The following is a 25,790-nucleotide window of genomic DNA, read 5'->3' as shown; positions in this document are numbered from 1 at the left end:
CAGCCGGGCGGACGGGACAGGAGAAGACAGAACGGGACGGGATGACTCCGAGAGCGCGACGCGGTACACCGCCCGCACCGCCGCCGACAGCTCTGCGGGTCAGCCCCGCTGCCGCCGGCCCCGCCGCGGAACCGCCCCGCCGGTCCCGGCTCCGCCTCCTCGCCCCACGCCCCTCACGGGCTCGGCGGACACGCGCGATGTCCGCCTTAAATCCTGCTCGAGGGCGGCGCCGGCGCTGTGGGAGTTGTCGTGCTTGCGGGCACCGCCGCTGTCCCGCCTCACCCGGGCAGCGCTCGGGGGGAAGGCGGCTGTGAACTCCACGGAATGGTCCTGACATAGGTTAGGTACAGCCACCCCGCGCCCTGAGGCACGGCCCCGAGGGCCATTCCGGCGGCAGGTTCTCGGGGCACGTTCCCGAGGGACCGTCGCCACCGGGACCCCGAGCGCCGCAGGGTGTCACGGCCCCGGCGCCCGGGAGGGGGCGACACCCCGCGCAGGCGCACAGCCCCTGGTGCCCGCGCGGGGGCGCTGTTGCCGCCCGGCGGAGCAGTGGAGTTGGAGGTGCGCTCGCTGGAAGGTCAGCGCGGCGCGGGGCGTGCCGGGAAGGTGGGGTCTCCCTCTGGGACAGCCATCTTGTTCTGGCCGGGGCCGAGCCCAGGGGCGCGGGACGATGAAGGGGATCCCGATGGCCGCGCGCTCCCTCTCGGTAAGCGGGATCCGGACGCGTTGTGCGCGGTGCGGGAGAGGCGCAGCTGGCGGTGACGGCCGCTGTCTCGGCCCGGGGGCAGCGGGAGGGCCTGACCCTGGCCAGCTCGGGGGAGTGCGGCGGGCAGGGGGCGGCGGGCGGCGGTCGTGGCAGCAGGGCTGCCGGGCTGCCCGCGGGGTCGGGGTGGGTGCCAGGGCCGGGCCGGGCCAGGCCGGGCCGGCGGGCGGTGCAGCGGGACGGTGGCTGAAGGTCAGACAGGCCGCGGACCGCGTCCAGAGCGGCGAGCGGCGCCCCAGGCTTTGCCGGAGCTGCCCCGGCAGCGTCCGGCGGGGCACGGAGAGCAGGGAGGTGAGGGGATCCCACCGCGCTGGAGAAGCTTCAGCTGCTTGAGATAATGCCCTTGGCATTGGTGCTTGGCGTGTCCTGGAGGTGGGGAGGGGACAGAGGACTGGTCATTCCCAAAGGCTCTCGTGGAGCTGGGTAGAACCTGTGTTGGGTGTCCGCTGGAAATGCGCTCGAGTGAGATGAAGAATGACCTCTGAGTGACAGAGTGTTTGTGAGTCAGTTTTATATGTGCAGTAGTGGTTCATAAATAAGTTGTCAGAGAGTTTAAAACTAGGTGTCTTACCAAACCCTTGGTGAGGAGGAAAGGAGTTGTTCCTAGGTTCATACAACGAACAGTCTCTGGCAAAGCAATGGGAATTACATCACTGGCATTTGTACGGCCGAGTGCAGTGGTGGTATTTCTGTCACTCAGTTTTCACCTTGAGATGCACGGGGAAAAAGTTATTTTTTAATGTGAAAACAAGAGTAATATGTAAATTTACTAGTATAAGCAACTTCTAAAGTAGATGGGAAGTAGTAGCATTTCAGATTTGAAATCAGTATTGTCATTTCTGTTGCCAGCTGCTGAAGGCAGGGCTCTTGTGATATTCACCTCTTTTATGCAAAGGACTGTTGCTGGTTGTTAAAATCCTAGAATCATGGAATGGTTTGAGTTGGAAGGGACATTAGAGATTATGTCATTCTAGACCCCTGCCATGGGTGGAGACATCATACACTAGACCAGGTTGTTACAGGCCCTGTCTGACCTGGCCTTGAAGACCTCAAGGGATGAGGCGTCCGGAAATTCTCTGGACAACATATTCCACTGCCTCACCAACTCACAGGGAAGAAGTTCTTCCTAAAATCTAATGTAACTCTCTTGACAGTGTAAAATATTTTCCCCTTGTCCTGTCACTATCTGCCTGTGTAAAAGTCCCTCTCTATCTCTTTTAAGAGCCCCCTTAAGGTAGTACAAGGTTGAAGTGAGGTCTTCCTGGAGCCTTCTCCAGGCTGGACTCCCTCAACTCTCTCAGCCTGTCTGTGTAGCAGAGGTGCTCCAGTCCTTTGATGCTCTTCATGGCCTCCTCTGGACCTGTTTTATTAGGTCCAAACTGCAGTCTGGGGACTTGCCTCCATGTCCTCTTTGCATGCAGCAGTCAATGCAGGTTGGAACTCTGAGGTGACTCTTCGGGAACTGAACTGCCTACACCTAAGGAATTTAAAGTTATCTCCAAGGTGTTGTGCTGCATATGTGGATTGTTGTGGCTCTTGGTTCAGTTAATTCCTCTGCAGATGTCGTCCTGACTGTATGGGATTGAGAGGGATACCCACTGCACAGCTGCAAAGAGAGGAGGGGACAAAAGATTCTTACATTGCTTTCTTGAAATTCGAGAGTCCTTGTGTAAGTCATAGCACAAATTCAACTGATGTAAAAAGTAATCAGAGGAATCACTGTTTTTACTCCAGTGTTTGAAGTCCTTCATTGTGTTTCTACTTTAACATCAGATTCTTTTTCAGTATGTAAGGAAATGTGATGAACTAATTAAGGAAATCCATTCTCTTATGCTTTCTCCTCTAGAAGAGATTTTATTCACTTAAAGTAGCTCCTAAAGTTTCACCCTCAGCAACTGCAGCAAAAGTGAAATTATCTCCAGAGTCTCAGGATCTTGAGGTCAGTATAAAAATACAGGTTGTGTTTTTTCCCCTCTCTTTTTAATTCATGTTTTAAAACTTGGTCAAAGCAGAGCTGTGATAAGTACTTCCACTAAATGAAAACAAAGTTTTGGGTTTTTTTTCTTTTTAATGCAGATCACAAAATTACCAAATGGCTTAGTTATTGCATCTCTGGAAAACTTTTCTCCAGCTTCAAGAATTGGTGTGTTTATTAAAACAGGCAGCAGATATGAAACCACCAATAACCTGGGAACTGCTCACTTGCTTCGTCTTGCATCTAATTTGGTAGGTGTTAACTGCCTTTGCTATTATGTTGAAGGTAGGTGAAATGGTCAGTGGTTTATTATTGCAAAAATATAATGGTATGGTAAAATTTAATGTAAGAGATCTTACAAAGTGGAGAACAATATACAGTTGTACTTGGTTATATGGTTCAGTGCAGAAGAAATGATCCTGCTTCCTGGAAGAGGAGAAGTAATACTCATTTATAATTATGGTGTCCTCTGGTGTCTTAAATTACATATATATAATATGTCTACATTTAAATATACATCTAAGCTGCAGTAGAAATTAGTTTGTGTCTGATACACACTCAATTTTGTGCATGTGTGGAATATTCCTGAGTAGTTTTTCTTACTGCTGCCATCAACTCAATATCTGTTTTTTAAATAGCTAGAATTTTAAGTTGCCCTTTTTCTGTTTGTTTAACAGACTACTAAAGGAGCTTCCTCCTTCCGGATCACTCGTGGCATTGAAGCTGTTGGGGGCAGCCTGAGGTTTGTACCCACATAGAAAGATAATCTGTGTTGGTGAGATGCAGATGAGCTCTAGGAATAAAGGAAACATAAGACAATAAGCACAACAGTGTGTAGGTGGATAAGCTCAGCATGGAAGTGGTACTTGAATAGTGAATGTTGTCAAGGAAGATGTTGTACTTTTTGTTCTGTTAAGCTCATGATTTGTATTTCAAAAACACATTTCAGTAAACAGAATACAAATATTGTGCACACATTAAGAAGCTATAGAAGAAATATAGTTTGTCTAGAAGCTTAATTTTCTGTCTGCTTTTACAGACTTTGAGAATAAGCTTCCTAAAGTCAGATTTTTTTTTCTTCCTCCGTCTTTATTGAATAGATAGCAACCTTGGGAGCAGTACAGACAGTAGTTAGCTTTTGTGATTTGAGGGTTTTAAGCCTAGAAAACAAGACTAAGAGGAATAAAAGAGGGATCTCACTGTATCTTGGAAATTACCCAGTAAGATCTTTTTATCTAGAATTTGGTTAAAAATAGTGTTTTATGTTTCTATCGTCTTTCTGGTCCTGTCAGTAACAAATATGTTGCAAGAAAAGGACAGGATCAACTATGTTTTCTGCCCAAAGACAATAATTTCTAAATTGCTTCGTTTAATACATATGCACTTTTTTCATGTTTTGTTATTCAACTTTATTTGCTGTTTTACCTTGAATTATTGTGGTATCTTAAATTCTGATGGTTACAAGGCATGTGTTACTATTTCAGTGTAATTACTTGAATACTGAAGATGTGAGTTTCAATTAAGTCTATTTTTGCTCTTGCATCTGCTTCTGTATCTTGTTGATTAATCTGATCAACAGGGAGTATGCATGAACATTCACTTGTGTGTTCTTTGTTGAAATGGATTTTGTTTTTTTTCTCATGTAGTGTGCACGCAACAAGAGAGAAAATGGCTTACTCTGTTGAATGTCTGCGAGACTATGTGTAAGTATCTGGTTGGGCTGTAAAGGGAATTACTGCCTTCTTTAAAACTGCCTCGTAGTGAAGACCTGTCATTTTACAGAGTGGAAAGAATATCTATTCTCATGCTTTGGTAATAAATCAGTAAATTATTAATATTCAACTTCTGTGTCATATTACTGAACATGCAAATGCTACAGAACTGAATCCTACTTTGTACAGCAGTGCTGATAATTGCTCTGGCTTGAGTGATGCATTTTGTTGTTAATGTTGTTAATGTTGTTGCTTACAGATTAATTTGAATTGCTTTCAACTGCAGAAGTACATGTTACTTGTGTTTAATGCCTTTGTACCTTTTTTTATCTAGTGATACAGTAATGGAATATCTTCTGAATGTTACCACAGCACCAGAGTTCAGACCATGGGAAGTAGCTGATCTTCAGCCACAATTAAAAGTTGATAAAGCAATTGCACTTCAGAATCCTCAAGTTGGTAAGTGTATTTTCTGTCCCACTGTATTGGCCCTGCAGGAGTTCCTTCAAAATAAAAAAAAAAAAAGGTGGAAAAAACAATTTCTCTTTTGCTTTGTCACATGAACATTGAATTTTTCAGCTTATTGATAGGTATGGTCTTTCTGGTGTTATGGAACTTTTCTTAATTCACAGGCTTTTCCAGCCTGTGATAACATTTAGCAAGTAACACAATTACTATATCTGATACTGTTTTTCTTGACAACTTCCATTTTACATTTTCAATTCTTTTTGAGTACAACCAAAAAATGTGCAAGTCATAACTGTTGTTGACAATGTATTTGCAGAGCTTGTGTTCTGAAAACCATATTTAGGTATTACACATTGGTGTGAAAACAGTATCCTACAAAAGGTTTCTTGAATTTGTATGGTTATTTTGGTATAAAAACTATGTATTTTCATCACACTGAAAATTGCTTCCAGCTTTAGGATTGTAAATTTAGATTTCTATGTTTAAGGGAAAACAAAAAAGAAACACAACACAAAGCCTCAGTCAGATCAGGTCTATTCCAGTATGTCTTGTGTTATTATCTTCTGTCATCCAAGAACACCCAGGTTGTTCTACTCAATAAACATTTATATACCACTCATTTATATACCACTCATTTATACCACTCTGGAGCATGTTTACCTTTTGTAACCTATTGAAGGTGACAATGTAATGTTGGAAAAATCTTTTTTTATACTGAAGTGCTACTTTTTTTTTAAATCAGTCACGATCTTTTTTTAACTTATATCAACTGCAGGTTGTTTTTCATAGTAATGTAATATTTTTAGTTACAGTTATGTTCAGAAACAGAACTATGAAGAAATTAATCTTTCTTCTGAGGAAAAAGTGTGATCAAATACATGGAGAATATCAAAACAGGAATTACTGGAATGCTGTTGGCATGCAAAAAAAAAAAATAAACTAATGAGAAGGGAATTGAAGACATTACCATCCTTCATCTGAGCTGGGAGATAGATGAGACACCTCACAAAGCTACAAACAGTATTCCAGAGAGCCTTTTCTTCCTCAAGAACAAGGGATGCCTGCAGTGAAGATGACAATTAAAAGGATGCTGCTCCCCTTCTTCTAAATACTGATTGCATTTATAGCTTGCTGTTGAAGCCAAAGTGTTGAGCATATATAAGTTATCATATATAGGTGGTTTTTTGGTTATTTTTTAATAAACTGCAGAAGAATAGAAGGCCTCAGGCCAGATAGCTCCAGCCCAAGGATTTGGAAACTTCCCTATGAACTGGATTATTCCAGACCTGCTTTTGCAAATCTTATGGTCCTTAAAGTGGACCACAGCTCTCCTTAATTTAGTTTCACTCTTTGGTAACCTTTATTACATGTGGCTCTTGTGTTAATTATCTGAAACTTTGTTTCTCTCAGGAGTGCTGGAAAACTTGCATGCTGCAGCTTATAAAAATGCTCTGGCGAACCCCTTGTATTGTCCAGACTACAGAGTTGGAAAAATTACTTCTGAGCAGGTAGGGTTCTTTGTATTGTGTTAAATATCTGTTTCAGCTTTTTGTCAGGAATAGGTGGTGACACTTGTGAGAGACAATTAATTTAGTATTTAGTAAATACAGTCAGTATTTACTACCTTATTGATCTTGTGTTAAAATAATTTATTTCCATGCAACTTTTAATACTGGTAAAGAACTCACATTCACATTTTAAAAGATGGTTAATGTCAGTGGCTTTCTGTTGGTGGTAAGGCTGTCAATGAAATGCAGGTGTTCTTGTATAAATAGGTTTTGTAGTTGTCACTGGGGAATGTGATAAAATTACATTCTATAGACAGTTCTTTCTGGAAGCTTTGGAATTTGCTTTAAGAAGTACAAGCAACTATGTCAGAAACACACATGATTTTTGTTCAAAATACCCTAAAAGGCTAATTTACTGTTACAGCTTCACCATTTTGTACAGACCAATTTCACAAGTTCAAGAATGGCTCTCGTGGGAATAGGTACGTATGTTCCTGAATGAACTGCAGGTCATATGGGAAAACTGCTGGAAAAATTTGAGTTCTCTGTAGAAGTAAACTGTTAGGATAGGCTTCACTTTCATTTAACTGCTGTAGCTTTTCAATGTCATTGCATTAGTTGGAGTAACTGTTGTATTGCAGGTATAAAACACTCTACCCTAAAGCAAGTTGCAGAGCAATTCCTAAATATCCGAAGTGGATCTGGTGCTCCTGGTGCAAAGGCTGTTTATAGAGGGGGTAAGGATGTTTCTTGTATCTATTCTGAGTGATTGATCTTCTGTTTATAAATGTTGTAGTATTCAAAGTTATAACTGAAAACTATACAGTTGCCTTAAATGCTGGGCATTGGAAGTGACAGTTTAGATGCATTTCCCATTTAAATAAGTAGAATATTCCACCATGGAAAGTTCTGGGATAAAATTGAACCCAACACTTCAACAAAGTTTTACCTGGGACATAATTTTTTCTATAAAGTGAAAAACAAGCTGCCATATGGTTTCTCCTGGCAGTTCTGGTAATATTCCTGTAAAAGCAGGTTAAGGGCTGTCAGGAAGTGGAGGTAGGATTTCTATTTAGGGAAGGTGTGTTAAATATTGTAAGTCAAAGCAATGCTTAGCTCTTTCAGAGCAGTGTCTTGTAGCATTACCAGCACCTGTTATTTAGTTGGAGTACCAGATGATGAAGGGGGTAAAATAAAATTTCCAGCATTTAATATTTGACTGGAATAACTTCACTTTCTTTAGGCAGCATAAATATTACTATGAACAGAAGGTACACTATTTCTTGGGATATTTGTTATGTGGAAAATCTTGAGTTTTATCATCCCACACTGTATGGTTTAGGGTTAGGTTCAAATAAGGCATAGTAAGGTACTGGGTTTTGTGCTAGCAAGAAAAATTTTGAATGTAAAGGACTTGTTAAAATTACCTGCAGTGTCATGCTGCTTTCCTGAGTAGGCATGCAGTAACTTCAGGCCCTGGCTTCTCTCTTGTTAGAGGGAAATGTTTCTTTTCCATGCCTCTGAATGTACAGTAGTTTCTAATTCAACACTGTATTACCTTTTATTGTGTTGTATTTCTAGGAGAAATCAGGAAACAGACCGGTGATAGCCTTGTCCATGCTGCTATTGTAGCAGAAGGAGCTGTTGTTGGGAGCCCAGAAGCAAATGCCTTCAGTGTCCTGCAGTATGTTTTAGGTGCTGGGCCCCTTGTCAAGAGGGGAAGCAATGTTACCAGCAAATTGACCCAGAGTGTTGCTAAAGCAACCAGCCAGCCATTTGATGTAAGTTCAGAGGATTACTGTATTGTGATTTTTAAGTAAAATGTGTATTATCTATGAGAGGTTAGTGCCTTCAGCTAGAACTTAATTAGTTTGTTCTTGCACATATTACAGTGTATCAGTGAAGGGCTTCCAGTCTGATCTTTCCTCAGCACAGACAGAGTTTAGCTTCTTAAATTACAGTATTTTAGATCCTAATAGTAATTATTTTCCAATGCTTGATGCTGAATTACTCTGATACTTAAAACAGTTGATGATAATGTTTGTTTTGCAGGTTTCTGCATTTAATGTTAATTACTCTGATTCTGGGCTCTTTGGGATTTATACCATATCCCAGGCTCCAAATGCTGGGGAGGTGAGTTGCTGATTAGAATTTAAGTATTCACAACATAACCTTCAAAGCAGTGTTTGGTTTGAGATAGTGACTGATTCATCTGAAAAAAAAAAAAAAAAAATTAATCTGATTTCCTGTATAAGAATGCTGCAAGTTCAGTTTTGCCTTAGCTCTGTTAGCTGGGAACAAGACTTGCTTTGTAAGAAGGACAGATACATAATTTTTACTTATTAAAGTTAGTAAAATGCCTTGAATTGCTACTCTAATGGATGATTTACATTTGTAAGTATATCATGAAGAACATGCTGTCTCTTTAAGCTGGCAGAACTGAACACTCGTATGAGAAATGGTGAGACCATATGAATTAATGCTGTGGTGCAGTTAAAATCCACACAGGTTTTTGTGCATTTTTGGGCATTTATTACACTAGTTTTAGTTTTGTTTTAAAACTGCTCAGAATTGTGTTCGGGCAGACAATCCTCATGTTGTCAGCTGCTCTTCCCTTGAAGTTTCCAAGGTACCAGATAATAGAAATAACATGTTAAAATTTGATGTGGGAATAAATCTTAAATGATTTAATTTTCCTCAGGTCATTAAAGCTGCTTTGAACCAGGTAAAGGCAGTTGCTCAGGGTGGTGTCACTGATGCTGATGTCACAATGGCAAAGTAAGTGTGTGAAGGATTCTCATGTGTTGTGAAGAGAAATTTCTTAACGTGCTTGTCAAACACAGACAGTTCTGTACAACAGAGCTTATCCTGTAATTATTTGTGGGGAATTACTCGCAGTCCTGCATTAAAACAACCCCTTTCAATATTCTTTTGCAAAGCTGTACTGATTGTCCAGTAGTGTTATTTCCTAACAAAATCTTGTTAGAGAAGTGTTAATATTTTCCAAAGACTGTTTCAATATAAGAAATTAGCAAGTGTCAGCAGATACTGTTGTTTTAATCATACTCTGTAGTATTAAGATGTATTTGAATTAGAATCCTAAATTGCATTATTTAGATAATTCCCTTTACAGTTACACTGAGCAATTCCCAAAACAATTACAATAAGCAATCTGTGCCATCTTCAAAGAAAAAGAGTAATGAGGGTCTGCAAGTGTAAAGCACTGAATTAGTGATGTTATACCAAGTGCTGAAAATACATGCCCCTAGGAATATTTGGGGAGGGGGTGTCCAATTAGTGTTAAACTGCATTGAGCTTTTAAAGCTGCAGTTGTGCAAAACAACAATATAGTACAGACTCAAGTAGCAAAATGAAAATATTGTCTGTTTCATGTATAAAATACAAGACTCCCTGTAAAGCATAGTTACACAAAATATGATAGCCTAGACATGGTTGGTTCTGCTGTAGTCACTAGTAACTAAATGGTGGATTCTGGACTTTTGTACTGAGAATTATTTGTTTTTTGTTTGTTGCAGGCTTTGTGGTTTTTTGTTTTGTTTTGTTTTTTTAACAAAGCTGCCTAGTATTAAGCAGTTATATGCAGTGCTATTGTAGCTAGTTTTCTCTCTTTTTCCCCTGGAGTTTCCCCTTCTGGAATGGCTTCATACATTTCCCATATTCACCTTTTCCCTTAATTGAAAAAAAAAAAAAAAAAACCCAAACCCACCCAGTCGGTTCTGTTTGCAGAGTCTGGCAGTTCAGTCAGAAATACCAAACTACTTTATAATGAGCTGTTGGAATAAATGTGTTCTTTTTGTCTTCAGAATAGAAGGACTGGGTTACAAAAGCATGATTTTCATATGTAGCAGTGATTCTTCATGAAACACAAAAATCAAACTCTTAACAAAACATGGAACTATGACAGGAGGTACCTGACCCTTTACATTCACTGCTTCTTTGTCACTTAGGACAAAATTGCTCTGCATGCATCTGTTCTTGATGAGAAAATTAAGATTTAAACCTGATAGTTTATCTAATTGCTTTAGTTACCTCAGACAGAAACAAATCCTGAGCTAGAGATCTGACTGTGTGGAGAGACAGCAGATGTTCAAGTACCTGTCATTTTCATGCTTGGACTATTTGCGGTGCCTCTTTCCTAACCACAGAATCCTTCTGTATTAGAAAAGGGAAACATTACAAAATGGCATTTTCAGAAGTTTAAAGGACCAAAACCTGTATTGATGGAATGGTAAGGAAGGCAATAGCAGGACTCTCAAACTTGCTCATTCTTGATGCTTTGTTTGATGGCAGAAATCAGCTGAAAGCCAACTATTTGATGTCAGTGGAGACCTCAAAAGGGTTGCTGAATGAAATTGGCTCCGAGTCCCTGGTTTCTGGCACACACACATCCCCATCTGCTGCTGCTCAAAAAATCGACTCTGTAGCCACTGCTGATGTTGTGAATGTAAGTATGTGTCAGCATCTACAGGTGTTCCTTAATCACTGTGTCAGGTTTTTTATGGAAAACTGATGCTCGTTTCTGTGTGTTTATAAACACACACATGTACTTTCTTTAAAAATAGAAAAGGCAGCTCATTTACAAATCCCAGCTGGCTATCTTTTGATGTCTTCACTTACTTTGTTAACAGAAGACTCTTTAATCCAATACACTGTAAAACAGTGTAGCTGGGAATTATGTAAAATTCTCACCTTCTTCACTTAAATTTTAACTGAAACTGCCAACTAATATTCATGGGAAACTTCGTATTAGTTCCAGTGCAGGTGATCATGTGTCAAGGTTTTTGGGATTCCTGAGTCTAGAATAATGGGTGTGTTTAATAAAATAATTAAGCTTTCAGTGATAAATTGATGTAACTTTGTTGCTGCTGCACATTACCTTGTTGCTTATAGGTGAAGCAAAGTTCTAAAGATACATCATAATGAGGAATTCTGAGATGCACCATTTTTTTCACAGTCACTGCTTACTGTATTGCAACAACTAGCAATAACTTTAGTAATGAGAAACAGTGTATTTTATGATGTAATAATTATTGTGGGAATAACCATTTTTAGAGTTCATGCCTCTTATATCCAACTGTCTGCCATTTCTGTTTAGATTATAAAGTAATGAGTAGCTGTATTAGAAGCAATTGGATTTATACAGCAAAAGGAGGATTGTTTACATGAGGGTATATTACAGTGGTGCCAGGATTTGTTCTTTGTTTTAGTAACTTGAAGCTGATGCTGTGAGTAGCATCAACTCTGTTGTAGTGAATATTTCCTCATATCCACTTTCCTGATTTATTTTCAGGCTGCAAAGAAGTTCATCAGTGGGAAGAAATCAATGGCAGCTAGTGGAGATTTGGGAAGTACTCCTTTTCTTGATGAGTTGTAAAAACAAATCTGGGTTATATTTGATTCAAGATGGACCTGTGCTCTAAGTCACCATGTTCTAAATGAATTAGTACTAACTTGTTATTTATGAATTCAGTTCTTTCAGAAAGCTAATCTGGAGTTAATTGTGGGCTTGCACTCATCAAATAAAGTGCTGAGTTCATACATTTTGTGTAGAAATTTTTTTCATTGAAAATGCAAATTTATATACCATTGAAAATTGTATATAAAAGGCTGATAAATCTGGCTCTGTACACTAGAGGTAAAAACCACAGTGTGAAAACAAAGAGTTTTGGTCAATATAAAAAAATATATTATAAAAAATGATCACTGCCATGAAGACAAATGCTGTAATTACCACTGGTTATCTATGTATTCTTGTATATTCAGGAAAAGTTCTTGATAGATTGTCTCTACCATTCTTATATCAATTAAGTAAAACAAACCTACCTTCAAACAAATATGAATATATTAGACTTTCTTAGAGCTTGCAGTTCCTACTTGTCTGGGACTAGCAGAGGTTTTGTTTTTTTGTGCTTTTTCCACAAGTAGTACTGAAGATGTCTTTGAGGGGATTATCCATATATAGCTAATACATAATTTGAAATCTCACAGGATATAATTTTTTTTTAAGTCTAGGCATATATTAAAAGAAAACGGTTACAATACATCATAAGAAATTTAGGGTTTGAAGAAGCTAAATTCTGAGCTGTCTTAGAGACAGGATGCATGTGATACAGAAGGGCAGGAGGAAGGGGAAGGGGTCTCAGCATGAAGGAGGTCAAACTCCACTGGCTTTGAACATAGCATTGCACAGTGCACCAGCATCATTATGGAGTACAGCATCACACTGTGCCTATTCAAGTGTCTGGCCTTTATCAGATATTTGCCAAATTTTGGATATTGCTGGTAACGTGAGTGAACTCACAGCACTAACTGTGAAGATTTATACTGAAAAGTATCCAAGGCTATATCATCATCACTACTGGACTCAGTGACATCTTCATCCTCAGTGTTTTCACTCACACTGGAAATACACAGCATGCTATTACTTGAACATGTAGTAATTCCCATAGCCATTTAGTTAGCTAGTCATGGGATCTTCATTTTTTTTTCAAAACACTTGTTCTAAAGACAAGTTCCTCTAGTATCAAACGTTCTATTGTCTGTTGTCCCTTGTATACACTTTCCTTTAGTCTTTCTCTTTGCTCAGTCAACAGAAAAGCAAGCTCTTCTTTTTCTGCTCCTTCAGTGTAGTTAATGATTTATTCAAACATAAAGGTTTAATCTCCTGGAAAGCCCCTTGCTGTGTGAGCTTCCTTTCTGATGTTCTAGCCTAATTATCTCATTTTAATACTTCTGTTCCTTCCCCTACTTCTGTTAAAACTGTGCCTCAGGAAAACTTGGAACTGCCTTGTAACCCATCTAGATTAATTCTAGTGAGTGTATGGACCACCCTTAGTACTGAGAGCAATGCATTCTTAAAAGCTGTATTCCATGGCTCTCACGAAAAGTGTTTTTTTATTTTCCTGTTTAATTTTAAAAATCCTAGTCTTTAACCACTGTCAGGTATTCAAGTGATTAAGAAATAAGTTTTTTACAGGATTGTAGCAACAGTTCCATGTTGGTATCATCAGCTGCTTGTAGTTGTCTTGATGTGTGGCCATTACAAACGGACATGGCCTCTGACTTCAGGCATTTTATGGCCAGCCAGAATTTATGCTCACAGAAGAGGCAGGAAGGGAAATGTCAAAACAACCAACACAGGCACACCTTTGATTGTCAGGAGAGGCCAGGTGCTAAGCAAGAGGTTCCTGCAAGAGCTGAGGCATTCCAGCAGGAAGCAGCCATTGAAGATTTTTATGGAAATACCTTCAATGGTACAAGAAGTTATTTTGAGGAGATATACACATACCATGTAACCCTGTTTCTTCTTGCTGGCATGGAGAATAGGACATGCATGCCTCCGTGCCAGTTTGGTGAGTAATTTTGGGATTTTAAGACACTAGTACCTCCCACTAGCTCTGTTAATTTCTACCTCCTCCTAAATTCAGCAGAGTGGCACCAGCTCGTTCACTCTACAAGCAACAATAAAATTGTTCGTTTGGATTCCAGTTTGAAACTTTACAGATTATACTCATCTTAATCAGCTGAGGAAAAAAAAAGTCCATAAAGGAAAAAAACAAACAAACAAAAAGAATTCAATAAAAGCACCTAAGTAGTGCATTTGTGCATCTTAACTTTTCTCAAGCCCCATACTTTGTGCATTGGTATTAATGCCAAAAAAAGCATCCTGCTTGTGGTATCATTAAGAGATGGAGTTTCTACAATATATTACATTTTTTGCAAAATTTTACACCTCAGGTCCTAAACAAGTATGTTCAACCTAAACAGGAATTCAACAAATTCAGCTGTTTGGTGGTTTTGGTTTATTTTTTTTTTTTTTTGCATGGGGCATGTGCTGAGTTAGATCCAGGTGCTACATGAAGCATGCTCAGCTTGTTTCTTTTGGTTCCAAAAGCTAAAATCAGGTGCAAAGGCACAATGTTACAAGTCCTCAACTCACTTTAAGCCTTTCTGTACTTGCTGCAGTAAATCAAACACATCACACACTGTAAATAATTTGATTCCTTGTAGCTTTTACTGAAAATGCTTTTGAAGTTTGCCTTCTTCAAATTGTTGCAAATAGAACTACTTATTTTCAGTGGTGCATATTCCTAATATTCAATGATTAGTATTCTAATTAGAGATGGGGGGGGAAAAACCCCAAAAGCATCAAATGCAAACAAACCAACCAAATCAGTATCATATATATACTTTTGTATATCAAAGGTTTTTGGTTTTGTTTTTCAGGGAATGGATGAATGCTATAATGTCCTAAGAAAATAATAAGTATTTAGTTGAAATTTATGCTCTAGATTTTTCCACTGATTTTTATACTCAGTTCCAAAGTACAAAGCCTTTTTCCTAAGAAAAGGCTAAGACCACCACTTGATGGTTTTTATTTCATCAAGCAAGTAGATGTTTCTTCCTGGTGCTTGAAATTCTGAAGGAAGAACTGCCCAAGCTATAAAAGCACTGCTAGGAAAATTGTTCTAATTTAAATATATGCATTTTCACTGTACAGCCAGTAAATTTCTAAATTACTTCATTACGCTCCAGTCTTCGCTTCATAGATTTCAATGTTAAGAGACAATTTCATGCTGGGAATTACCATAGCACAGTATCATCCCCAAACTACAGTTCATGAGTTTAATGTAATTGGGCTGGGGACCCTTGTGAAGCACTCACATTTACAGAGCTTTCAATTTCAAGTTTAATACAGGTGTCAGATGTTCCACAAGAAATCTTTAATAACTGGTAATAGTCTGCTAGTTCTGATATGGTTCATTTCAGGTTTAAAACATTTAGCAAATGAACACCTGTGTGGATTTTTAAAGCACAGAGATTAGTCTATTGCCATGTTGTAACTACTCTGTGTAATAAAGAGAAATAAAAAGCAAACAATAAGGCAAATTAATTTCAAGCCATGTGAAGATTTGTGTTATGTGTAGAAAGAAATTGGACAATAATGCACTGAATAAAGAATTATATTATTCAAGTCTAGTTGCTACATAAAGGTAATAGTCAAAATATTTTTTGGAAAAAATCTGCTGGTTAATAGGAAATCTGTTTTTGCTGGAGAACAATGTATAGACTTAAATCTTGATCTGATTATGGAACAGGCACCATATCAGCTATTTTAAGATCATAGTGGAATGCTGGCACTGAGCTTTATACAGTGTGTGCTAGTTTCTTTTGATCTGTGTAAGTGTAAATAAATCAGAGACAGGCTCAGAGCATAAATGCAGAAAAAGGATATTTTCAATGCAATTAAATTTTAATATCAATATTGGTTCTTTTTACCTGGTTTTAGTTTTCCATCATTAGCTGCAGCTTTTTTCAACAAGGCTTGTTATCTGGAGATATGGCCCATCCTGTACCATTGTGAGGGCTAATCTTTGTTCAGCCATCCCAATCTCTGCCATCAGTGCTGCAATCTATGTGCTCAGAGAGGTTTTCAAGTGCTGTCTACTGCCCTTTGAAAAGTGAGAGGAAACCTTTACTAGCTGAAAGAGTGATACCATTATTCAATAAAATGTTTAAGGAGACATTTGAGAAGGTGCTGTCCCCATTCTTAAGTATCCAAACAGTTAAGCCTCTCATCCTTAGTGACTTCTTTAGACTGGCATTGTATGCTGAGTTGGTGCCAAAAGACTCCATAAACTTGCTTCCTGCAAATAAACACCCTGAAAATAGTTTTTTTTATTTAGAAACTTATTTCTTTAAAAGCCACACATTTTGCCAAGAGAAGGAGTGACACAGTGCTGTTGTTTAAGTATTCATTACTAACAGCAACATATTCAGGGAAGGTAGGGAACAGGGCACAAAATAACAGAATAGAGGAGTTTCCAGCTATCAAGGACTTCAAGAAAATACTGCATGCCTACAGCAAATGGATTTTTCAAATCACTGTTTCTTCCATGCAGCAATTTTTTCTGGTTTAGAGGGAATAATTTCAGTTATTTTTCGTCAAAAGCCTTATCATTTTCTCCACCCTTAAGAAAATTTGTCAAGTATAGGCGATTTCAATGGGAGGTAAGTACAGGGCTTGTCCTCCAAATAACAAATCCTACTGATTGCTGTTGAACACTTTAAGATTACTGATATCTCCATTTTGTTTCTACAGTCTGCCATCTATGTAAAATACTTACATAAAAATAAACAGCACAGGCAATTGCCCTCTTGGCTTCCCGGTATGTTCCATATGGACCAGTTGTGCTGCTCTGGAAAAAACGGGTGGGTGTTCACTGTTGAAAGGAAAAAACTGCAAACAATTAGATATTTTCCAAGTACCTGTAGATGTGGGGGCTGTTTGGTTCTTTTACTGCAACATTCCCATACCAGAATGACAGGATCAAAGGCACAGAGCTATTGTGGCCAAAACCGGGCTGGTTTCCCACATTTAGTGCATTGTTCATTTTCTGGCTACAGATTCCCCACAGTTCTGTATAGCTGAATCCATGGAAAAGCATGCCATCAAAAATGGCTGTATTTGGGTGAGATTTCCACTTACAATTAATTAGATTTTCTTTCAAAGACAGGGCACAGACACAACGCTTGTGTAGCGCTCCTGAGGGGCTTCACAGCCGCCAAACCTCAGTCCTTCCACGTCCTCTGCTCTCATCAGTACTACAGAAGCAGCTCTGGAATTTCAGCTTACGCCCAGTCTTGCAAAAGGATAAAGAGAAATAGAAGGCGCGTTTTTGTGAACACAGACCTGTGGTCGTTCCTCAGCCCCTGGTACTGACCAAGAGGCTCATTACCGGTTCCAAAACACCTCTGGGGATCGCGATACGCGAGGGCCGCGAAGGTCGAGCCTAGCGTTAGGTCTCCCTGGGCCCGAGCCGGGCGGGGCCCGTGGGCTCCGCCCGCCCCTCACGACAGACCCGCCCCGAGGCCCCGCCCGCCCCACCCTGGCCATATGCCCCGCCCCCTCCCCGGCCACACCCACCGACGGCGCTCGGCCCCGCCCCTCGGGCTCCCGCCTTTCACCCGAGCCCGCCCCTTTCCCCGCCCACCGGGGGCTAACCCCGCCCTCACCTCCCCAGTCGGTTCCGCCCATCAGGGGCAGGCCCCGCCCCGCGCTGCCCGGAGAGAGCAGCCGAGGCCCCGGAGATGTCCCGCCCCCCAGAACCGGCCCCGCCCCCGAGGGAAGCCCCGCCCCACCCGGGGCGCGCGCCGGGGACCGCGGGTTCCCCTTCCGGAGCGGCCGCCGCCCCCCCCGCCCGCCGGGTTCGCTTCCGGCGCCGTCCGGGGTCCGTTCCTGCCGCCGCCGCCGAGCGCGGCGCGGGGCCCATGGAGCCACGGCCGTGAGGCGCCCCCGGCCCGGGCCCGCTGTGGGAGCCGGGCGGAGGCCGGAGCCGGGTGCCGCCGGAGCCGGAGGAGATGGACAAACTGACCATCATCTCAGGATGCCTCTTCCTGGCTGCCGACATCTTCGCCATCGCCAGCCTGGCGAACCCGGACTGGATCAACACCGGCGAGTCCGCGGGTGAGGGCGGCCGGCGGCGGGACCCGCCGGCAGCGTGCGGCAGGTGGCCGGGAGAGGGCTCCTGCGGCGCCCGGGGGGCTCGGGGACGGGCGGGCTGCGGGGCCCGGGGCGGCGGTGGGGCTGGCGTGAGGCGCCGATGGGAGGCCAGCCTCGGGGGCTGCTGGCCGCGGGGCCGAAGAGCGCCTGGGCCGCGTCCCGGGGGCTCCTGGGGCTGCTCCCCCGGGGCGGCGGCGAGTGAAGCGGTGGGGGGGAGCTGGTGCGACCCCGGCCCCGGGCAGAGCTCCCGGCGGTGCCTCCCGGCGGTGCCTCCCGGCTGCCTCGGCGGAGCCCGGTCTCCCGAGGGGTCCTGCAAAACCCCGAGCTCGTTCTGACTCTGGAAAGCTGAGGGCCAGAGCAGCATCCCTGTCTGTGCCCCCCAGGTGCCGTCACCTTGGACATGGAATTGAGATCTGTCTCCGCTTAGTTTGCGACAGGTTTGGAGTCTTTCGTACTACACTGACGTTTCCTTTGTTGCGGCGAAGTTCTTGCTTTCCTTCATCCTTTCCCTCTCTCCCCTGAATAGTTCCTGTATGCTGATTTTTATCAGCTTTTAAACCGAGATCCCATGTGTTTTTTATTTTAGAATGTGACATTGTTTTCTTTACAAGAACAAGGATTTGGGCATCTGTCTTTTTACTAATGATGCAATTGTCTATGAACAATTTATTTCAGTCTGTTGATAAAGACCTGCACGTTCTGATCAGTGGAGCAGGGAGACAGAACAGGAGGAGGGCAGTTCTTTGATCTCATGTCCCAGAGGATCCCAAAGCTCCTTGTCAGGAAAGGAAGCTATCCTTACTGCAAACAGATGAAACTAACTTAACCACTTTGACTGGTCACTGGACCCGAGGGAACAGCATGAAGCTGTGCCAGGGGAGGTTTAGGCTGGGTATCAGAGGGTGATCGGACACTGACCAAGCTCTCCAGGGCAATGGTCACAGCATTAAGCCTGTGTGTGTTCAAGAAGTGTTTGGACAATGCTCTCAGGCACATGGTGTGATTTTTGGGGCTGTCCTGTGCAAAGCCACGACTTGGACTTGATGATCCTTCTATGTCTCTATCAATTCTGGAGATTCAGTGATTTTTCCTAAACTTATGATTTCCAAGCAAACCACAGGTTAGTACAGAGAAAACTGGTCTGGCTGTAAACACTTCTGTAAAAAATTCTTGCAGAAGGTTTGAAAAATTCTCTTCATATGGCTTGCATCTTCCATGCCTAATGCTCAATGCATGGGAACGGTTGAACTGGTTCAAATTGTGTCACGTTTCCTTTATTCTAATGAAGTAAAGTATTAAAAAATATTTGGGATTGGTGACTGTACTCTGACCAGACTGTACTTATGGCTTATTTTATTTGCTTCTAATTACCTAGTCTAGAGCTTGGACTTTCCTACCTGGTTCAGAGGAAAGGAACGAGTCCCTTCCCAAAGAGCAGCCTTCAGGAACTCCCTGAGTGACTTCCCTGTTCCTCCTGTAGCTAATTGTGATGATTTTCCTGCCTATGGCTAGATAAAACAGTTTGTTCTTTCCTCTTATATTTCCACCTATCAGCAGTGCTGTGGTAATGAGCCCTTCTTCAGGGGCTTGAAGTCAAATAAAATAGTATTAATTTCAAATATTTAAATATATCTTTCTGAAGTTCTGCCTCATGTTAGCAGATCTTGTGTAATCAATTTGTAAGATGTTGGATTCTCTCTGCATGTATAGAAAGGGGATAACAAAAAAGCTATTCTGAAAAAAGTGCTCATGGAAAAAACAGTCCTTTGGGAACTAAGCACAGTCCATTAGATTCTTTGTAAACAAAAATGTTTTATATCTCTTTGTGATTCAAAAATTGTTTCCTAAAATATTTTAAGCAGCTGTCATTTCTTAGTTACTTAGTAGATTATGACTTAAGAATAATCTGCCATTTCTGAGGGGCAACTAACAGTTTTACTTTTAATTAGGTTCCAAACATGAAATCTGTATGGATTTTTCTGAAGGACTTCGCCAGTCAAAGAATGTTTTGACAGACCTAAGCTTTTTTTTTTCCTTTGCTCTATTTTGAAACAAATTGTTGTCTTGATAAAACCATAAAGGAGAGCTAGCTGCCACCCTTAATGACTCTTGTAAATTTTTATTGATATCGGATTCAATGCATTATTATAAGAGTTGTGCTTAAAAGCAATACAAATGTGTGCTTCTAGTGCTTAGACCTTCTAAAATGAGTTGTTTGCCCAAACTGTAAAGAAAGGAAGTGTGGAGATGCCCACTGAACCAAGGACTTCCTGTAGTCCTGAATTCTGAGGTGAATGCTTTATTCATTACCCAGAGACTGCTGGGGAGAGATATGGCACAGGAGGGCACAGCCCTGATGCTAAAACCTGTCCCAGCTGCTGGTGACATTCAGGGACTCTCAGCAGACTACTGTGCTTGGAGCACATCCAAGGCACCCAGATTCCATATGTGCCACTAAGAAGCAGGTTTTTTATGGAGCATCCTGCGCTCAGCTGGTGAAAGGAGCTGTTTGGAAAAATAAAATATTTCTTTGCTTTATCTCTGTGTTCTTAGGTTCATCTCCTGTGGGAGTTATTCTAGATTCTGCTTCTACAAATCAGCCTAGTACCGAGGAGAAAGAGGAGTAATAGTGTTTCTCTGCTTGGCTGCTGTCCTGGGGGTTCTGAAAGGCAGTGTGGAACAGCCTGGTCTCCTCAGTGCTGCAGCTGTTTGAGGATGGCAGAGAACAGAGGTCTTGGCAAACCTGGGAAGGCAGCACTACATTGGCTCATTCAGAGCTGTTTACAGCCACTGAGTTTGGGAGCCTGGGCTTATGTTTCAGGAAGAAAAAAAAATCTGTTCTTATTTGGATGCTAAACAATATGTACCTCTTACTCCAGAGATAGTGATGAGTTTCAGCTAAATTGGATAGCAACATAAATCACTGGCTTTAATGCTTCTCTGAAAAAGTCTAGATAGTTTTCGATATTTTTTTAAAATCAATATAGAAGGGCTGATTAGTCTCCTAAATCTTACTCTTGAAGGTAAGTTTTATAGTCATTTGAAAAATGTTGGCTATAAAAATTTCTCTGCAGCAATTATCAGCAAAGGAATGCAACTGAGGTTACTGAAGGTCTCAGATGCTTATCTCTCTTTAGAGGAACTACGCCTTTGTGAACATGGGTCCAAGTCTCTGTTGGGCACTTCTTTTTTATGTACTTTTGTAAGAATCGTTCATTAACTTGGTATCAGATATTTCATACATCTTTAAGATGGTGAAGGAAAGATGAAAATTCAATGGATTTTTCTAAACATTGAGTTCTCAGTGAGGTTTTGTTATTCTTGCTGTGCAAGTACGGAACACTGATAACTCCAGTCTGAAAACCAGTGGCTGCTCAGTATTCTTGCACTGACTGCCTTTTCTTATCAAACTGACACTCTGAGAAAAAAGGACAGAGCTGGCTTTAATTTAAGCCAGTGCCTAAAGTACCACTGCTTTAAGTAGGAAGGAATTTTGTCCCTGTATCTCTACACTTCTGCAAAGAACTTTTATAAGCTGATAGTTTTGTCTCCATATGTTCCTTTTTTTTTGTGTGTGTGTGTGGGATGGTCTTTAATGATTTTGATATTTTGTCTTCAGTAGGGAAGGAAAGTTAATAGAGGCAGCTCTAGCTGCAGCTCTCTTTTATAGGAAAAATGGTATGAATAGTATGCACAGTTGAAATTAGAGATGTTAAAAGCTGTACATATGGGGGGTTGACAACTTGAAATGCTTTTATGGGGTTTAGGATAGGTCAAGTAATTCAGGGGAATAATTTAATCAAGTAAAATCTCCTTTCAGAAAGCTAAGCTATATCAGTTTGTTTATATGGCTTAGTCATCCCTTCCTATGTAGCATGATTGTTCATTTGATTCCAATTTACAGAACAACGTGTACCCTTTTTATAGCAGTCATTAAGTTAACATGGATGTCAGGATTTAGGGGTGCTTAACTGATGGGTAACTCCTAAAGCAAGGATACATCACATCCTCATATGCTGACCCATAGGTCACGAGGGAACACAGTAGAATGCTGTGGCCAGGCCACTCAGCATAAGCCCAACAGAGCTGACCTGGGCCATGTCTGTGTTCAGCAGAGCTTCCAATTTCATCTTGCATCTATGACTAAAGTGTCAGGGTCACTTGTGTTAGGAATTATGCTTTTCATTTAAATTGCTGTCTGTATCTTGCTGTGCAGTAACAGTGTGAGAATGTATTATAGATCTGGAATATGACGTTTATTTAAAATTGTCTCAGTGCTGCCTTTCTATGTATTTCTGAAGTGTTGTGTATAGTTCTTGGGGTTTGCATACTCAGTTGCATTTTTATTTGTGAAGGATGATTTTAGTGGCAGAAGAGCAGGCTCTGTGCAGCAGGCCATTCTCCCTGAGGCAGTTAACTCCCTGCTCCTGTGGAATAAGGTGTCCAGTACTTACTGGAAAATTACTGATGTTCAGTGTTATTCATCTGCATGTCATGCTCTTCCTGAGGAATTTTGTTTCATGGTTCTAACAGGAACTGTTGCTTTGTTGGGGTCAGCATAATCCCAACAAACTATCACAGATAGTATAACCAAGCAATGATTCCTGGCTCCTTCTGACCTTGAGACCACTGAAATATATTTCTGTAATTGGAGCACTGACCTGCACATGGAATAAACCCCAGATCACATGAAGCTGCTCAAATGAAACAGTACTTCTAAATAGAATAGAACAGATAAAATAAATAAATTGTCCACAACTTAAAGAGGGTGTAAACTTGAGTTCCAGCTGCCATTATTGTTCTAAATGAAGTTGTCTGCTCAAATAGTAGTGACATGTAAAAGTCAGTATGGCATATTACCAGTGACTTCTGCCCTTTGGGGCCTGTGCTGAGAAACTGTTCATGTACAATGCTCCCCTGAGGACAAGTCCTGGTATAGAGCAGCCATTGTGCTGTCCTCTGAAGGAGATTCTGTTGTTTCTGTGATGTGTAGCTAGTTGGCTTTTCAAAAACTGTCTGTAAAAGGGTTCTGGTGATCATTTGTCAAGCACCTTGCAATATACTCAAAAAAAAAAACAGTGTGCATCTCCCAGCTTTTCTCAGGAGAAAGTGATGGGACATGATAGGAAGCAATTCTACAAAATTACTTTTTCCTAATGTTTTTTGTGCTATCATGTAGTGACTGTGACAGGAGAAGTTATTTGCCCTTTCATGAACCTGTTTGGATTGTATGCTGAGAATACAAAAAAAAAGGAGGATGATACAGAGAATGAAGATTTATGTCCCATCAGGTCCTAGAGGTGAGTGCTGAAAAGCAATCTCTGAACACATCTGAGCATCAGAGTGTTAAAATGAGATTCTAAGACATAATTTTCAGGAAAACACATTTCTTTGATGGATGTTCCCAGGTGTGTGAGGAAGGATGTAGAGCTGGTGGTGGATTGTGATGTGTTGCTGATCCCCACAATGAGGGATGAGGACCTCCTACTTCTGAGATGCAGGCCGTGCCAGCAGCACCTGCATTTCAGAGATGTTGCCAATGCCTTAAAAAACAACAATACCGAACCCAAACAAGAACAAGATTTTGAAGCCCATATAATCTAATAAGAGCAGCCTGTTAATGGGTCTGCCTGCACAGGAAGGGTCAGTGCCATCTTTAAAAGGAACATTTCCATTCTACTTTGTGTCTGTAGATGTCTTTCAAGTGGATGTGAAAATGTGACAAAGCAGAGTGTTTGAATTGTGCTTGGGTTCTGTAATCGACTGGGCCTTAAGGCACAAGAAAAATCAATAGAAAGGCATTGTTGTAATGAATTAAATTTGTGCTTATTCAACCACTCAGCATTTAAACATATGGAACTGTTTTATGTGTAGGAAGAATCTCATGAAAGAGCTGTGTCAGCCTGGTTATTTGAGCCTGCCAGAGAAGACATGAGAGAGCCAATTGTTTTTGTCCATAGAGGAACTGATGTTATACATATGCTTTTTAACAAACACAAACTTATGCTGCTTCTGTTAGGTGCACATTTTGTTTTCTCTTTAGCATGTGAAGGTACGAAACTGTTAGTTTGCTTTCCACCAAATCCTGTTGAATTCCTCACTCTCTAATTAGAGTTAGGTAAGAAATACCTGATTATAGAGTACAGATCTTGGAACCAGTAACTTTCAAATCTAGCATCTGGCATGACTGACTTTGGATGTTGGTAAGTTATTGTGGTAATACCCCAGTTTCTTGCTCTGTTAGACAGAGGTGGTATCTTTATCACAGTAACTTCTATAAGCATTAACAGCAAAGCTCTAATTTTGTTTTTAACTTTTGTTTCCTATCACAGTTTTACTTTATTAACCTAAAGGGAACAATCACAGAATAACATGCATTTCATTTGTCTTTTCTAATCGTAGGTGCTTTAGATAAGGTACTTGAGTTTTAGATGTTTGGAATAACTTTTTTATTTACTTACCAGCAGTGTGCACAGTTCCTATGGAACTAAATTCTATTCAGTATGTGCATATACAGATTTGTTTTCTGTCTCTCCTGTGCTTTACTCCAGAAGTATGTGACAGTAAAGCTGCTTTATACACAGATGGTTTGTCTGTGGGAAAGGTGCCTTGTTGGAACTTCAGCTTTGTGGCTTCAGGAAGTTACCTGAGTTTCCTCTGGTTTTTTAATCAATTTAGACCTTATTTGAGGTGTGTGTGTTACATTTGTTGCCACAAACTTACACCAAAATCAACACAAGCGTCACTGAAATGTATGAATCTTAAAAGTAAAGATTCAATAAGTGTGTACTGCAAAACAAAAATTTAAAGTTGTCTGAAATAATAAAAAATAGGAATCTTGTTAATGGCTGGGGCTTATTAAAAACATTTGTATCATTTAGTTTCCAGCCAGCACTTACATATGAGCAGCATAATGTAAACTCCATTTGTGCTTTTGCCAAAGCAAAGAAGATCAGTAGGTCAAACTTTTAAGCTTGACCTACTTTTTTTTTCATAGGTACTTCACAACAGCTCAACTTTTTCCCATTTATTTTCATGCAGTGCTGTGCAGTGTGTAGGATTTTCATCTTAGGCAGGAGTTCTTCACCTCTTTCTTGAATCCTTTTCCATCAGTCGTTGAAACCTTTGTATTTCAGAAGAATGTAACTGGAGTGACTCATGGATGAGGAAGTATATTGAACTTCACAGAGAATAAATGCTGCTATCTATTTTAGAAACAGATACAAAATGATGTTTGTAGTATGGTGGAACAAATACAATATGGAGGCTGTTTTATTCTTCTACAAAGTAATTTGGGAAAACTATAAGATTATTTAAAATCTGTTGTTCATACAATTTTAAATTTAAAAATAATTTTCTTAGTACCTAGTTGTAAGTTATTATTGTAATTCAGAGTGCCTACAGATTTAGTAATTGACAGAGTTTGTTATTAGTAAGGGCTATATGCAGGAGAAAAGTTCTTTGATAATTTTTCAGCAATCCCCTTATGTATGCTCCAGCTGCTTTGCTCAATTTCACTTTTCTTCCCCAAGCCTCTGACTGATGGAGATATACACAGATCTGAAAAACTGGAGATATGGCCAAGAAGAGGATCTGTGCAGGGTATGTGTCTATTTTAAGGAGAAGGGAAACAAGCTACACTGGCAAAGCACTCATATTGGCCTGATTCTCTAGGGATCTATATGGAATCAATGGTCATAAGTTATATCCCTTCTCAGTGGGAAGCTTTTGGGTTTTTCCTATGATACATTTTATTTCCTGTCTGATGTATTGCCTTGTATACGTATTTTAAATTTTGTAAGTCAAGTTGATGACAAGAGTTTGGTCTCTCTTGGGTACC

General features: G+C 40.9%; 2 protein-coding genes across 3 annotated transcripts in view; both read left to right on the top strand.

The window, feature by feature from the left end:
* The first annotated feature begins 571 nt into the window (after window positions 1–571).
* On the top strand, window positions 572–11,985 carry LOC134050439 (cytochrome b-c1 complex subunit 2, mitochondrial). Of its 2 annotated transcripts, none has more exons than XM_062503506.1 (14): window positions 572–706; window positions 2,613–2,702; window positions 2,840–2,989; window positions 3,416–3,480; window positions 4,385–4,441; window positions 4,785–4,909; window positions 6,329–6,426; window positions 6,851–6,908; window positions 7,068–7,163; window positions 8,008–8,207; window positions 8,479–8,559; window positions 9,128–9,204; window positions 10,738–10,891; window positions 11,738–11,985. In XM_062503506.1, exons 1-14 carry the CDS (start codon window positions 671–673, stop codon window positions 11,819–11,821), a joined length of 1,371 nt encoding a protein of 456 aa, XP_062359490.1. In that variant the 5' UTR covers window positions 572–670; the 3' UTR covers window positions 11,822–11,985. The 2 variants fall into 2 exon arrangements, with proteins under 2 accessions (XP_062359490.1, XP_062359489.1); XM_062503505.1 differs by having other exon boundaries at window positions 2,610–2,702.
* Window positions 11,986–17,808: 5,823 nt separating this feature from the next.
* Window positions 17,809–25,790, top strand: part of MOSMO (modulator of smoothened) — a 31,365-nt gene continuing 23,383 nt past the window's right edge. Inside the window, exon 1 of the mRNA XM_062503431.1 lies at window positions 17,809–17,914. Coding sequence (XP_062359415.1) covers window positions 17,809–17,914 — 106 coding nt within the window. The remainder of the gene's footprint in view (window positions 17,915–25,790) is intronic.

This window comes from Cinclus cinclus, chromosome 16, assembly GCF_963662255.1.
Source record: "Cinclus cinclus chromosome 16, bCinCin1.1, whole genome shotgun sequence".
NCBI lineage: Eukaryota > Metazoa > Chordata > Aves > Passeriformes > Cinclidae > Cinclus > Cinclus cinclus.
The sequence above is the reverse complement of the archived record's forward strand: the minus strand, read 5'-3'. Positions and strand labels throughout refer to the sequence as shown.

What these genes read in the sequence shown, in the direction of transcription:
- LOC134050439 (XM_062503505.1), top strand. Translation starts at nt 671, where the DNA reads ATGAAGGGGATCCCGATGGCCGCGCGCTCCCTCTCG. An exon ending in GAAAAATTACTTCTGAGCAG is followed by an intron (nt 6,427 to 6,850) that starts GTAGGGTTCTTT and finishes TTACTGTTACAG; the next exon opens with CTTCACCATTTTGTACAGAC. An exon ending in AAAGGCTGTTTATAGAGGGG is followed by an intron (nt 7,164 to 8,007) that starts GTAAGGATGTTT and finishes TTGTATTTCTAG; the next exon opens with GAGAAATCAGGAAACAGACC.